The 15,735-nt window shown below is 44.8% G+C and overlaps 1 protein-coding gene across 1 annotated transcript in view; it reads left to right on the top strand.

Annotated features, from left to right (window-relative positions):
- LOC130475827 (guanylate-binding protein 1-like) overlaps positions 1–15,735 on the top strand; it is a 48,419-nt gene that overhangs the window by 12,579 nt on the left and 20,105 nt on the right. Inside the window, exons 3-7 of the mRNA XM_056847697.1 lie at positions 3,208–3,335; positions 11,170–11,279; positions 12,727–12,944; positions 14,621–14,926; positions 15,186–15,466. Of these exons, the coding sequence (XP_056703675.1) occupies positions 3,208–3,335; positions 11,170–11,279; positions 12,727–12,944; positions 14,621–14,926; positions 15,186–15,466 (1,043 nt within the window). The remainder of the gene's footprint in view (positions 1–3,207; positions 3,336–11,169; positions 11,280–12,726; positions 12,945–14,620; positions 14,927–15,185; positions 15,467–15,735) is intronic.

The raw sequence follows: 15,735 nt of genomic DNA, 5'->3' as shown, positions 1-15,735 counted from the left end.
ATTGATTACCGTAGACTGAATGCTGTCACTCAGTCTAATGCATACCCCCTCCCTCTCATTCCAGACCTTCTCGCACAATTGAAGGAGGGCCGAATCTTCACCAAATTGGATTTGGTGGAGGCTTACCACCGAATCCGCATACGAGAAGGGGACGAACCAAAGACTGCCTTCTCAAGTTGTTTTGGAATGTTTGAGTATTTAGTGATGCCGTTCGGACTTTCGGGGGCTCCGAGTGTGTTCATGCAATTGATTAATGAAGTACTTCATGATTTATTGTTCCGCGGGGTGGTGGTTTTCTTGGACGATATCCTCATTTATACGAAGACCATGAAGGAGCACGTACAACTGGTGCGCGAGGTGCTGCAGCGGCTGCGCGACCACAAACTGTTTGCTAAGGTTTCTAAATGTGATTTCCATCAACCCTCCATCACTTTTCTGGGGTATGTGATTTCCCACCAAGGCTTAGAGATGGATCCCGAGAAGGTTCGGGCGGTAATGGAGTGGGACCCCCCCACCACGCGCAGACATTTGCAGCAGTTTTTGGGCTTTGCTAACTTTTACCGAAACTTCATCCCTAACGTTGCCCAGGTAGCGCTCCCTCTCACTTCGCTCCTGCGTACAAAAGGGAAAGGGGCAGGAGCCGGCTTGCCCTCTGCTAGGTTGCAATGGACTTCGGACTGCCAGCAGGCTTTCGATACGCTCAAGCGGCTTTTCTCGTCCGAACCCGTTCTCGCGCACCCTGATTGTGAAAAACCTTTTTTGGTCCAGGTCGATGCTTCTGACGTTGCCATGGGGGGGGCCCCTCTTGCAACGGGACGAGAACGGTCAGCTGAAACCTTGTGCCTATTTTTCTAAAAAGTTCTCCCAATCCAAAATCAACTGGGCCATTTGGGAGAAGGAAGCCACAGCTGTTAAACATGCCTTCACCATTTGGAGGCATTTCCTGGAGGGGGCAGAGATCCCTTTTGAAGTTTGCAGCGATCACAAAAACCTGGAGGCCTTAAAAGGGGCTAGAAAGCTCACCGCGAAACAGATTAGTTGGGCACAGTTTTTTTGCCAAATTCCGCTTTGTCCTGAAACATGTGCCAGGAAAGGACAATGCGTTAGCGGATGCTCTTTCTAGGCTCCCCCAATACCGCAATGACTTTGACCGGCCAGTAGATTCCTCGTTTTCCCCTGAACAGAGAGGGGAAGTCTCGGGACTTGCAGTAACCACCCGGTCCCAGTCCCACCGCCAGGATTTTCCTCCCCTCAAAGGAGTCCCGGAGGCTTTTCAACAGCGGCTCCGGGACGCTTCTCTGAGGGAGGCGGATCAGCAGGTTCTCCCCGCAAATCTCGACCGACAGGGCTCCTTTTGGTTGCAGGGGGGTAGGCTTTATGTCCCCGAAGTACTCCGAAAAGAAGTGCTGGGAATGGTCCACGGGGCCAAACTTGCGGGGCATTTTGGGTTTGTAAAGACTTTGCATTTACTGCGGCGTAAATTTTGGTGGCCAGGTATGAGAGCCGATGTGGAGTTATACGTGCGCAGCTGCCCCATTTGCGCCACTGCCAAAAAACGAATGGGAAAGCCCCCTGGACTCTTAAAGCCTCTGGAGACCCCCGACCATGCCCTGGGAAGTAATCGCCATGGATTTTATCACTGATTTACCCCCAAGTCGGGGAAAAACTGTACTGTGGGTGATAACAGACTTATTCTCTAAACAGGTTCACTTTGTTCCTTGTGCGGGACTACCATCGGCCCAAAAGTTGGCTAAACTGTTTATTAATCACGTGGTGAAGTATCATTCGATCCCGAGGAAGGTCCTCTCCGACAGAGGGGCCCAATTCGTTGCCAAATTCTAAAGGGCCTTCCTAAAAGTCATGGGGGTGGAGGAACAAGGACTCTCTTCAGCCTACCACCCCCAGACCGATGGTCAGACCGAACGTGTCAATGCTGTGGTAGAATGCTATCTAAGGCGTTATGTCAATTACCACCAGGACGACTGGGTAGACCTACTGCCTTTTGCTGAATATGCCTATAATAATGCCCCCCATTCCTCCACAGGTTTCAGTCCGTTTCCTGTGGTTTATAGAAAAGACTTTGGGCCCTTTGGTTCTCCTACCATCACTCCTGAACTTGAAGGAGTGCAGGAGGTCCAGGATTGGGTACAGGTGGTGCAGACCACTTGGCCCTGGCTGCAGAAAAACCTGGAAAGGGCCAAGCGCAAGTACAAAGACCAGGCCGATAAACATCGGTCTCCGGGGTGGGAACTCAAGGTGGGAGGGCAGGTTTACCTTTCCACAAAGAACCTACGTTCACTTCGGCCTTGCAAAAAGCTTAGTGACAAGTATGTAGGTCCTTTTCCCATCACCCGAGTGATCAACGACGTCACGGTGGAGTTGGAACTCCCCAAGTCTTTTCGAGGGGTACATCCGGTGTTCCACATCAGCCTACTTAAACCGTACGTCGCTGCCCCTCACTTCCACCCCCTCCCGAAGTCCGAAATTCCTACGGTTGTGGGGGGGGGGGAATCGCATCTTGAAGTTTCTAAAGTATTGGACTCTAAGCTGAAAAAGGGAAAATTGCTCTATCTGATCCGCTGGAAGCACCTGGGGCCCGCCCATGACGAATGGGTGGCCGCTCCCCATGTGGCGGCTCCCCGCCTGGTTCGAGAGTTTCACTCTGCCTATCCTGACAAGCCTCGTCCACCCGGACTCGGGGGAGGGGGGCCTTAAGGGGGGCAGAATGTAAGGGTCTGTAAGCTTTTGCTTTGTGTGCTCCCCCCCCTGGGCTCATAAAAGCAGTCCAGGCCTTTTGCCTTTCTTTGGTTCAGGCGCTGCGTCCAGCAGGCCCCAGGTTGGAATGTCTCTTCCCACCATCCACCTCCCTTGCTCTCTCCGACTCCCTCCCACCAGCTATGGCCTTGGTGTGTAGATAGCAATAACGAGCTTCCTGAGATCTTTGATGTTCCTGTACCATGCACAATTATCTCGTAGATTCCCATAACATGTATTTGACATCTGCTTCCCTGTAGGGGTTATAATTCTGTCTTTGTGAAATTGCTAGCACTTGCAACTTTGCCATTGTAGGGCCTACACTAACCGGAAGCTTCCAATAAAGTTCCTTGTTTCTGCATGACCGTCTGAGCAAGTGATTTTATGGAGTTTGCACAGGGAGGTTGGGAACCCTCACACTTATCTATGAAACATGACTATTTCCATGGATAGGTTTCCCTCTGGGCTCTACGGTGCAAGCCCAAACCAAGGGAATCTGGATGTGGTGTGTTCCCTACCCTGGCAGACCAGACAAGACTCTTGTGCTCCTGGACACAGAAGGCCTTGGTGATGTGAATAAGGTTGGTTTATCCCTCCTTGCCGCTCTGTTTTTAACTGTTTTTAATCGTTGTTACTATGTATGCGTATGTATATGTATGTATATTTTAACTTGGTTTTAATTGTCTGAACAATGTGTTTTTGTTTGGTTTTATTATTTTAATGTAAGCTTTCATTATGTATTGGTTCTTGTAGGTTATCCGGGCTGTGTAACCGTGGTCTTGGAATTTTCTTTCCTGACGTTTCGCCAGCAACTGTGGCAGGCATCTTCAGAGTAGTAACACTGAAGGACAGTGTCTCTCAGTGTCAAGGGTGTAGGAAGAGTAATATATAGTCAGAAAGGGGTTGGGTTTGAGCTGAGTATTGTCCTGCAAAAGTATTGTCCTGTAAGTATCAAGATAATGTGCTAATGAGGGTATGGTATGTTAATATGGAACCATTGTATCCTGAAGTGATCTGTTAATGTGTGTAATCCAAAGCTAATCTGTATGGCTATTGTTGAATGTTGTCTTTGTCTGGAGGTTTTTCAGGGCAGGAAGCCAAGCCTTATTCATTCTTAAACTCTCCTCTTTTCTGTTAAAGTTGTGCTGATGTTTATGAATTTCAATGGCTTCTCTGTGCAATCTGACAAAATAGTTGGTAGAATTGTCCAGTCTTTCAGTGTCTTGGAATAAGACCCTGTGTCCTGTTTGTGTCAGTCCATGTTCAGCCACTGCTGATTTCTCAGGTTGGCCAAGTCTGCAGTATCTTTCATGTTCTTTTATCCTTGTTTGTATGCTGCGTTTTGTGGTCCCGATGTAAACTTCTCCACAGCTGCAAGGTATACGATATACTCCTGCAGAGGTGAGGGGGTCTCTTTTGTCTTTTGCTGATCGTAGCATTTGTTGTATTTTCTTGGTGGGTTTAAACACTGTTTGTAGGTTATGTTTTTTCAAAAGTTTCTCCATCCTATCAGTGACTCCTTTAATAAATGGCAAGAATACCTTTCCTATGGGAGACTGTTTTTCTTGAGTTTTCTGATTTTTGTTTGGTTTAATGGCCCTTCTGATTTCATTCTTGGAGTAGCCGTTTGCTAGCAGTGCGTGATTTAGATGATTAGTTTCTTCCTTGAGAAACTGTGGTTCACAGATCCGTCTTGCACGGTCCATTAATGTTTTGATTATTCCTCTTTTTTGTCGGGGGTGGTGGTTGGAGTTTTTGTGTAAGTAGCGATCTGTGTGAGTTGGTTTCCGGTAGACCTTGTGACCTAACTGAAGGTTTGTTTTACGGATGACAAGGGTATCAAGAAATGGGAGTTTACCCTCAATTTCCTTTTCCATGGTAAACTGAATGTTTGGATGGATATTATTAAGATGGTTTAGAAAGTCCATTAATTTTTCTTCACCATGGCTCCAAATGGTAAATGTATCATCTACGAACCTGAACCAGACTGTAGGTTTGTAAGGTGCTGATTCTAATGCTGTCTTTTCAAAATATTCCATGTAAAAGTTTGCTATTACTGGACTGAGTGGACTTCCCATAGCTACTCCATCAATCTGTTCATAAAATTCTTGATCCCATAGGAAATAACTTGTTGTCAAACAATGGTGAAATAAGGCTGTTATATCTTCTGGAAAAATCTGGTTAATCAATGAGATTGTGTCTTTTACTGGAACCTTGGTAAAGAGGGATACAACATCAAAACTGATTAAAATATCCTTTGGATTGAGTCTTAACGGACTGATTTTGTTGATGAAGTGAGTTGAATCTTTGATGTAAGAAGTGGTTTTTCCAATGTGGTCCTGTAGGAGGGTGGTCAAATATTTAGCTAATTCATATGTTGGGGAACCAATGGCACTCACGATGGGTCGGAGTGGAACGGAATCCTTATGAATTTTAGGTAGTCCATATAATCGTGGTGGTTGTGCTTCAGTCTTGCATAGTTTTCTGTGTGTGTCGGGATGAAGAGTGGAATTCTTGATCAGAATGCTAGTTTTCCTGGTAATTTTGCAAGTTGGATCTCGTTTTAGTTTTTTGTATGTGGCAGGGTCCAGAAGTTCCTCAATCTTCTTTTCGTATTCTTCTGTTTTCATGATCACTGTGGCATTGCCTTTGTCAGCTGGTAGAATAATGATTTCTGGATCTGCATTGAGGGTCTTGATGGCGTTTCTCTCCTTGCGTGTTATATTGCTAGCAGGGGGCTTTGCTTTTCGTAGAATTCTTGCTGTCTCTCCTCTTATTTCCTCAGCATCTTCTTCAGGTAGATTACGAATGGCAGATTCTACATTTGCAATGATGTCTTCCACTGGAATTTGGGTGGGAGTGACTGCAAAGTTTCCTCCCTTAGCTAAGATGGAAGTTTCTTCAGGTGAGAGTTGTCGGTCTGTCAGATTGAAGATAATCCGTTTGTTGTCAAGTTTTGGACTGTTCTGTCTTCTTTCCTGTAATTTGTTAAACTTTTGCTTCTGTCTGGAAGTATGGCTGGTTAACCCCTGTTCCATTTTTCTGTAGGTGAGATTATCAATCTTGTCCCAATCATGGCTTCTCATTTTGTGGCTAGTATTGATATGTAAGGAAAACATCGTATACCTTGCAGCTGTGGAGAAGTTTACATCGGGACCACAAAACGCAGCATACAAACAAGGATAAAAGAACATGAAAGATACTGCAGACTTGGCCAACCTGAGAAATCAGCAGTGGCTGAACATGGACTGACACAAACAGGACACAGGGTCTTATTCCAAGACACTGAAAGACTGGACAATTCTACCAACTATTTTGTCAGATTGCACAGAGAAGCCATTGAAATTCATAAACATCAGCACAACTTTAACAGAAAAGAGGAGAGTTTAAGAATGAATAAGGCTTGGCTTCCTGCCCTGAAAAACCTCCAGACAAAGACAACATTCAACAATAGCCATACAGATTAGCTTTGGATTACACACATTAACAGATCACTTCAGGATACAATGGTTCCATATTAACATACCATACCCTCATTAGCACATTATCTTGATACTTACAGGACAATACTTTTGCAGGACAATACTCAGCTCAAACCCAACCCCTTTCTGACTATATATTACTCTTCCTACACCCTTGACACTGAGAGACACTGTCCTTCAGTGTTACTACTCTGAAGATGCCTGCCACAGTTGCTGGCGAAACGTCAGGAAAGAAAATTCCAAGACCACGGTTACACAGCCCGGATAACCTACAAGAACCAATGAACTCTGACCGTGAAAGCCTTCGACAATATTTTGAACGCCTCTACGGGGAGGAAATATTTCAACAGACCCGGAGATTGGAAACACTTCGGAACAAGAAAGCACATCTACTTTGTTCTTTAACTTTTCTACTGCGATGCAGAGACACTGGAACCATTCCATCTTTTCTCACAAGTAAAAGAATCTTTAAAACTTCACGAGCTAACCGCATTTATGACCATCTAGAACGGGCTCTCTTACGAGAGAGAATTCACACTACCCGCAGAGAACTTGCTGCCACAGACAAGGAGTTGTTTTCCTTACATATCAATACTAGCCACAAAATGAGAAGCCATGATTGGGACAAGATTGATAATCTCACCTACAGAAAAATGGAACAGGGGTTAACCAGCCATACTTCCAGACAGAAGCAAAAGTTTAACAAATTACAGGAAAGAAGACAGAACAGTCCAAAACTTGACAACAAACGGATTATCTTCAATCTGACAGACCGACAACTCTCACCTGAAGAAACTTCCATCTTAGCTAAGGGAGGAAACTTTGCAGTCACTCCCACCCAAATTCCAGTGGAAGACATCATTGCAAATGTAGAATCTGCCATTCGTAATCTACCTGAAGAAGATGCTGAGGAAATAAGAGGAGAGACAGCAAGAATTCTACGAAAAGCAAAGCCCCCTGCTAGCAATATAACACGCAAGGAGAGAAACGCCATCAAGACCCTCAATGCAGATCCAGAAATCATTATTCTACCAGCTGACAAAGGCAATGCCACAGTGATCATGAAAACAGAAGAATACGAAAAGAAGATTGAGGAACTTCTGGACCCTGCCACATACAAAAAACTAAAACGAGATCCAACTTGCAAAATTACCAGGAAAACTAGCATTCTGATCAAGAATTCCACTCTTCATCCCGACACACACAGAAAACTATGCAAGACTGAAGCACAACCACCACGATTATATGGACTACCTAAAATTCATAAGGATTCCGTTCCACTCCGACCCATCGTGAGTGCCATTGGTTCCCCAACATATGAATTAGCTAAATATTTGACCACCCTCCTACAGGACCACATTGGAAAAACCACTTCTTACATCAAAGATTCAACTCACTTCATCAACAAAATCAGTCCGTTAAGACTCAATCCAAAGGATATTTTAATCAGTTTTGATGTTGTATCCCTCTTTACCAAGGTTCCAGTAAAAGACACAATCTCATTGATTAACCAGATTTTTCCAGAAGATATAACAGCCTTATTTCACCATTGTTTGACAACAAGTTATTTCCTATGGGATCAAGAATTTTATGAACAGATTGATGGAGTAGCTATGGGAAGTCCACTCAGTCCAGTAATAGCAAACTTTTACATGGAATATTTTGAAAAGACAGCATTAGAATCAGCACCTTACAAACCTACAGTCTGGTTCAGGTTCGTAGATGATACATTTACCATTTGGAGCCATGGTGAAGAAAAATTAATGGACTTTCTAAACCATCTTAATAATATCCATCCAAACATTCAGTTTACCATGGAAAAGGAAATTGAGGGTAAACTCCCATTTCTTGATACCCTTGTCATCCGTAAAACAAACCTTCAGTTAGGTCACAAGGTCTACCGGAAACCAACTCACACAGATCGCTACTTACACAAAAACTCCAACCACCACCCCCGACAAAAAAGAGGAATAATCAAAACATTAATGGACCGTGCAAGACGGATCTGTGAACCACAGTTTCTCAAGGAAGAAACTAATCATCTAAATCACGCACTGCTAGCAAACGGCTACTCCAAGAATGAAATCAGAAGGGCCATTAAACCAAACAAAAATCAGAAAACTCAAGAAAAACAGTCTCCCATAGGAAAGGTATTCTTGCCATTTATTAAAGGAGTCACTGATAGGATGGAGAAACTTTTGAAAAAACATAACCTACAAACAGTGTTTAAACCCACCAAGAAAATACAACAAATGCTACGATCAGCAAAAGACAAAAGAGACCCCCTCACCTCTGCAGGAGTATATCGTATACCTTGCAGCTGTGGAGAAGTTTACATCGGGACCACAAAACGCAGCATACAAACAAGGATAAAAGAACATGAAAGATACTGCAGACTTGGCCAACCTGAGAAATCAGCAGTGGCTGAACATGGACTGACACAAACAGGACACAGGGTCTTATTCCAAGACACTGAAAGACTGGACAATTCTACCAACTATTTTGTCAGATTGCACAGAGAAGCCATTGAAATTCATAAACATCAGCACAACTTTAACAGAAAAGAGGAGAGTTTAAGAATGAATAAGGCTTGGCTTCCTGCCCTGAAAAACCTCCAGACAAAGACAACATTCAACAATAGCCATACAGATTAGCTTTGGATTACACACATTAACAGATCACTTCAGGATACAATGGTTCCATATTAACATACCATACCCTCATTAGCACATTATCTTGATACTTACAGGACAATACTTTTGCAGGACAATACTCAGCTCAAACCCAACCCCTTTCTGTCTATATATTACTCTTCCTACACCCTTGACACTGAGAGACACTGTCCTTCAGTGTTACTACTCTGAAGATGCCTGCCACAGTTGCTGGCGAAACGTCAGGAAAGAAAATTCCAAGACCACGGTTACACAGCCCGGATAACCTACAAGAACCAATGAACTCTGACCGTGAAAGCCTTCGACAATATTTTCATTATGTATGTTTTCAGTCTGTTAGCCATGGCTCTGATGAGGGCAAAAAGGTGGGGTATAAATTCTGTACATAAATAAATAAATATAAGTCTGCATGCTTTTCAGATTTCCATAGAAATGTCACAAAACACACCTTTGTTCATCCATTGTTCATGATTTCCCCCTTCTCCATTTGTGGAAAAATCTTACTGACTGAGAATTTGCTTCACTGCCTCTGACAATATGGCTGCTTCCACATACAGTAGGCCTTACTTAGGGGTACTTCCATTGCCATCAACCCCCGAGTACTTTGGAGCTTTGTTTTCATTATGCATGTATTTTCTGACCTTTAGAAGTCACCTCACTCTCCCCTCACATTTTCCCAGCATTTTGTGGATGCTGTTTGATCTCGAGCTTAATGTCTGCCTTGATGCCAAATCGCAAGCTGGTCCTGCGCATACCTGTCAGTTTAGGGTTTTCTTTCCACACACATTCTTGCTTCTCCCACCCACTTATCTTTCCCCCTCATCCAACCCCCCCCCCAAGCTGGAATACTATGCACTGCTTATTTGGTCAGTTTCACAGCGAGTGTTGGTCAGTTTCAGACCCCTGTGCAGAATGATATGAGAATTCCATTGCAAATACTGTGCATCCAGACAGCTGCATATCCAGTGGAAACAACACATGCATAAAAGGCCATAGTTTCCCCACCCAAATGGAGAAAAGTGTGCCCCCATATTTAAAGGGAGCATCCATTAAAAGCTGTGCTAATATTTACCAAGACTTGTGAGCTTCTCTCTTTGAACTAGATCAAATATAAAAACTGCTGTGATCCAGTTTAAAGAGGAGGGAGAATATAGGGTGGCTGCTCCCCTGTGTGGAAGCAGCCCCTGAAAGCTGATGGTATAATGAATTTGTTAGTATTTAATGGATACAGGACTCTTGTTCTGGGTGAAAGGGAAATTGAAGATCTCCCTGGACCTTTTCTAATACTCTAGTTCTGAGTCAGTTACCCTGTCTGCATGGGTGCTACTGTTGTGATTCCAGGGATGGGTGAATGGCTCTTGACTCCATGAGTGGGCCAGTTAAGAGTTACCCCTGCTGCCACATGGGAGTTGCTCATAAAGTGACTCCCATGCAGCTGCGATAACCTTTAAAGGGTTCCCTGATAGCTCAGATTTCTGCTTCCTTCTTCAGAGCTGAATGCTCCATTAGTGCCAATGTTGGGTTGAGATGGAAGACAGTGAAGTTAGTGAATTTAGGCAGATCATGAGACAAAGGGCAGGAAGAGTTGCGCCAGTGTTTGGCTCTCGTGGCTCTTTCTGACATGCCCAGGGTAAGGCTGTTCGCTACTTTGGGGTCAGGAAGCAATTTTCCTCCTGGCCAAATTGGCCAGGGATCCTGGAGGGTTTTTGTTGCCATCTTCTGGACATGGAGTAGGGGTCACTGGGGCTATGTGTGTGTGTGTGGGGGGGAGGTAGTTGTGAATTTCCTGCATCATGCAGGGGGTTGGACTAGATGACTCTGGTGGTCCCATCCAACTCTATGATTCTATTATTCTATTCTGTAACAGGGCCAGCACTGACATACTGTGAAGTGGGGCAACTGCCAGGGTCCAGGGGTCCTGGTGCAGCCCACTGCTGCTGATGCCCCCTGCCCACTCACTTGCTAGTGCTCCACCGCCTGTGCTCTCTGCTGCATGCACTGCCCGGTGCCACTGGGGAAAGGGCTGCAGGCAGCTGTGAGCACAAGCAGTGAGAGGGGTCATGAGCAGACAAGGGAAAGACACACAAGCAGGTGGAAGGGAGTGTGGGGCAGAAGGAGAGCACAAGCAGGGTCCCTGGTGGTGGTCGAAGGATGGGAGGGGGCCCTGGGAATATTCTACCCATGGCCCCCCAAAACCTGGAACCAGCCCTATGGGAGCAGCAGAATCTAATTTCAAGAATTCTCTGGACCTCCATTCTTAGGGTGATCCCCAGAATGACTCCTGGATTTTTGCTCTGGCTGTCCTTCTCAGCAGCACTTTGGTCTACAACAGCATGGGCATCATTGACCAGCGATCTATGGACGAGCTCTAGTATCCTTCTGAATCAGTAATTGTCCTGCGAGTCTTATTTTACTTCATGGGTTTCCCCTTGTTTGAGGTAGGCCAGTACTGGCCCTGCCCTTAGCTGTCCCTTGTAGGCTACTTCCTCCCTCAGAGGCAGCAATAAATGAACCATGAAAAATCACCTATGGAACTAGATATTGTAGCTTGCTGTTCAGATCTGAGGTGGTGAACCCCATACCTGGCAGAGTACAGTAAGAGATAGGGACCAGGCCCCCCACAAAAACCTGGTTGATGTATTCTCTAGAATGTGGTGGATATATTGAAGCTGCATAAGGAGGAAACAAATCCTCATTTTTTTTAATTGTCAAAATTTCAGAGTTTCTGAGAGAAGCACCCTACCCATCATTATGACCAGATGGAAAAAGAAGATAAAGCTTCTGTACCTTTAATAGTTGGTTAGAAGAGGAGGTTTGATCAGTCGCAGCTTATCTTGTTTAACAAGATTCCCTCTCAAGACAAGGGACAGAAGCCCCGACCTCCTTCATATCTGGTTGCCTGACCAATTAATTATGTGTGGTTATGAGGTAGAAGATGATGAATATTTTCGTGTGGCTGGTATCCTACGGTTCCAGGGTATGGCAGGAAAGCACATAAGTCAGCAATGTTACTGATGGGTGTGATCAGTGTAGTGATTGGGAGGATCTGTCCTCTTAGAGCTCACGTCTGGTTGACCCATCTCCTAAGTCCATGAGATCTGCTACAGCTTAAGAACAGTCTTTCTCAGATCAGTGGGGGCACGTGCCCCCATACTATTGCTACCAGGCACCAAGGTGGGCTGGAGTGGTAGCGCCTCTGGAATTCACCTTGGACTCAGCCAGAGCAGCATAGGAGGAAAACTTGGCGAGCAATAAAATGGGTCAAGCCTCCCTGGTAGTAGCACTAGTTCTTTGGAACATTCTCCCAGAAGGAAGTCGAGAGGGGACAGAACTTGGTATGATTCTTGGGGTATTGTAAATAAGGTTGCCAATCTCCAGGTGGGGCCTGGAGTTCTCCAGGAATTACAGCTGATCTCCAGATTAGAGTGATCAGTTCTCCTGGAGAAAATGGCAGTTTTGAACAGTACACTGTATGGAATAGCTTTCCCACAGAGCTCCCTCCCCTCCCCAAACTCTGCCCTTCCCAGGTTCCACTCCCAAATATCCAGGAATTCCCCAAGCTGTCGTTGGCAACCCGATAAAGCCAGTCTGTTTTAAAGTGACTTTAAGGGAACCTGATGTCTTTGTCTGTGAAAAAACTGTATATAGGGCTACTTTTCTTTTTTTAATTTTGTGGTGACCGTGTTTTAGCTTCTTTGGGCAATGTTTGTTTACATTTACTTTTCTCCTTAAACCACTATGGTCAGTGGGAAAGGTGAGTTATAAATATTTCAATAAATAAAAAAATGAAAAAAAATCTTCCTAAGCCACACCAAAAGTTATGTGACAGAACTGACTAAGTGCATCAAGGCCAAATCTTCACCTGGGGAGATCCCGGAGGGATTGGAAGATTCTGCTGACTATGTTCGCTTCTTCCCGTCTTTCATCTGGGCTGTGAGGGATTTTACTTTGCAGCTAAAGCTGAATGGGCAGCCCTGCACTGAGGATGAATATCTGGAAGATGCGCTGAAACTAAAGAAAGTTTCAGAGGACAAAGGTGAGTTGGACATTATATAGCTTATATATAGCTTGTATATAGCATCTTCCTTTTGAGTATATATGGTAATAATGAAGAACTGTGTGCTAGGCACCTGCAAAACCCTGGATAGTCCCCCGTTCCCCTGCTGTCTTTTGACTTTCATAACTGATTGTTGTTTAAAGGTATTTTAGAGTGAAATAAAGTGCTTACCCGAACTTGTGCAGATTTCTGTAGCAGGAAGGATACAGAAATACACCACCCTCTGTGCTGATGTTTTCGCTGGAAATTCTGACTGGGCCTTAAGGGTTACTTAAAAGTGGGGGTGTACTATCGCCCACCTGATCAGACCATTGAGTCTGATCTTGAGATGGAGAAGGAAATAAGGGAGGTGACTAAAGCAGATAAAATTATGATACTGGGAGACTTCAGCTACTCTCACATTGACTGGGTAAACATGTGTTGTGATGCTGTAGAAATGAGATTCCTGGACAAAATGACTGTACAGTTGGTCACAGAACCAACGAGAAGGGTAGTGATTTTAGACTTGATTCTGAGACTCAAGATCTGGTGAGAGATGTAGAGGTTGTTGAACCAATTGGGAACAGTGACTACAATGCTATTAAGTTCAGCATTCATGTCAATGGCAAAGTTATTCCCTAAAGTCCAAGACTGTAACTTTTGATTTCAAAAGAGGGAACTTTACAAAACTGAGGGGAATAGATAAAAGGAAGCTGAGTTGGAAACACAAGAGAGTAAAATCCCTAGAAGTTGCTTGGAAGCTATTTAAAACCACATTAATTGAAGCCCAGATAGAATGCATCCCCCAGGTTAGGAAAGGCACTACCAAGTCTAAAAGAATGCCTGCACAGTTAACAATGCAAGCCAAGGAAGGTATAAAAAGAGGCTTCTTTTTAAAAGTAGAAGGTCTGCCCCAATGAATTGAACAGAAGGAAGCACAGGCAAAAGAAATGTAAGTCAATAATTAGGCATGCAAAAAGAGAATTTGAGGAGCAGGTTGCTAAAGGCATCAAGACAAACAATAAACATTTCTTTAAATATATACAGAGCAAGAAACCAGCCAGAAAAGCAGTTGGGGCTTGGATGACCAAGGAATAAATGGATTGCTAAAGGAACATGGGTGATGGCAGAGAAGCTCAATGAATGTTTTGCCTCTGTGTTCCCTGTGGAATGTGTGAGGATTGTACCCATGCCACAGCCACTATTTTCAGGGAGGGAGTATGAAGAACTGAGTCAAATTGAGGTGATGAGAGATGACATTCTAGACCTATTGGGGAAATTAGAAACCTACCCCACCGCCAGCCTATCTCCTTCCCACCCAGCAGGGGATGGGGGAAGACAGGTGCACCTAGGGCTCTGTGTGTGTGTGTGTGTGTGTGTGTGTGTGTGCATTATGTGCACTCAAGTTACTTCCAACTTATGGCAACCCTATGAGTTAACATTACACACAAAGAAAAAGGCAATTCAAAATCGGCTCCCAAAAAGAGATCGGAATAAAAGTGGTCTCAAAAGAACCAGAAAAAAATGGGAAACAAAAAACCTGAAGCAAAACTAAAGGCACAAAATTGTGTGCAGAAATCAGGGGATAAACCAAAGCAGTATGGGGTCAGCACTGATGAAAAAAGCCCATGTGGAAAAGTTCTGACTCCCTCCTTCCCTCCCTCCCTCCCGTTCAGTAGCATCCGATCCCATTGACAACCTGGAGCCAGAAGAGTCACTTGCAAGCTCCCCAGTTCCATCAGACACTGCTGATATCCAGCGATTCAACTTGCCCCGCGAATGCATCCGGATGTTTTTCCCTACACGGAAATGCTTCATCTTTGACCGTCCCGCTGGTCTAAAGAACCTGCATCAGTTGGAGGACATGGAGGAGAGCAAACTGGAACCTGAATTTGTGACACAAGCAGAACTGTTCTGCAATCACATTTATGAGATATCCAAAGCCAAGACCGTCCCAGGAGGGAACATTGTCACAGGCCGCAGTGAGTCCTTGTAGCTCAGTATGACCCTCCTTTAGCCAGAAGACACGGTGGCTCAGGGACAAACGTTAGGTCACAACCCATTTGTATTATGACCCAGTAGGTAAAGTGGGGCAGGGAACTACTACCTATACCTCAGGGATCAAATGCCACTGTGCCTGGTTATTCCTTTCTGTTGTTGTGTACTATTGGATGAGAGGCGACTGAAGATGCCCCTACATAAAATTTGCTGGAACAGTTATTATTGGTCTTTCCCTTGCAGTGCTGGCGAAGCTGGTGGAGACCTATGTGGACACCATACGTAGTGGGGGAGTGCCTTGTGTGGAGAATGCAGTGAAGGCCCTGGCTAAGATGGAGAATGCAGCAGCCTTGAATGAAGCCACTGCTCGTTATGCGGAACTGATGGAGCAGAAGGTGAAGCTGCCCACGGAGACTGTGCAGGAGCTCCTGGAGATGCATGCTGAGAGTGAGACTGAGGCACTCAACGTGTTCATGGCCCGTGCCTTCAAGAATGACATAGAAGAGTCCCAGATCGAGCTCATGGTAGGCCGTCTTTTGAGATCAGTCTGTATAACCTTAATCTGCCCCAGTAGATGGCTGTGAGATACTCTTCCCTCTCTTCTGTTCTATTACTATTCATCCAAATTCCAGCTGGATGTAGTGGTTAAGAGAGGTGGACTCTAAACTGGAGAAACAGGTTCGATTCCCCATTCCTCCACATGAGCGGTGGACTCTAATCTGGTGAACTGGGTTGGTTAAAAAGAACATCCGGAAATAAACCTTATGAGATATTTTTATCTAATATTTTGTGT

Source organism: Euleptes europaea, chromosome 3, assembly GCF_029931775.1.
Source record: "Euleptes europaea isolate rEulEur1 chromosome 3, rEulEur1.hap1, whole genome shotgun sequence".
Classification (NCBI taxonomy): domain Eukaryota; kingdom Metazoa; phylum Chordata; class Lepidosauria; order Squamata; family Sphaerodactylidae; genus Euleptes; species Euleptes europaea.
This window is presented reverse-complemented; position numbering and strand designations above follow the sequence as displayed.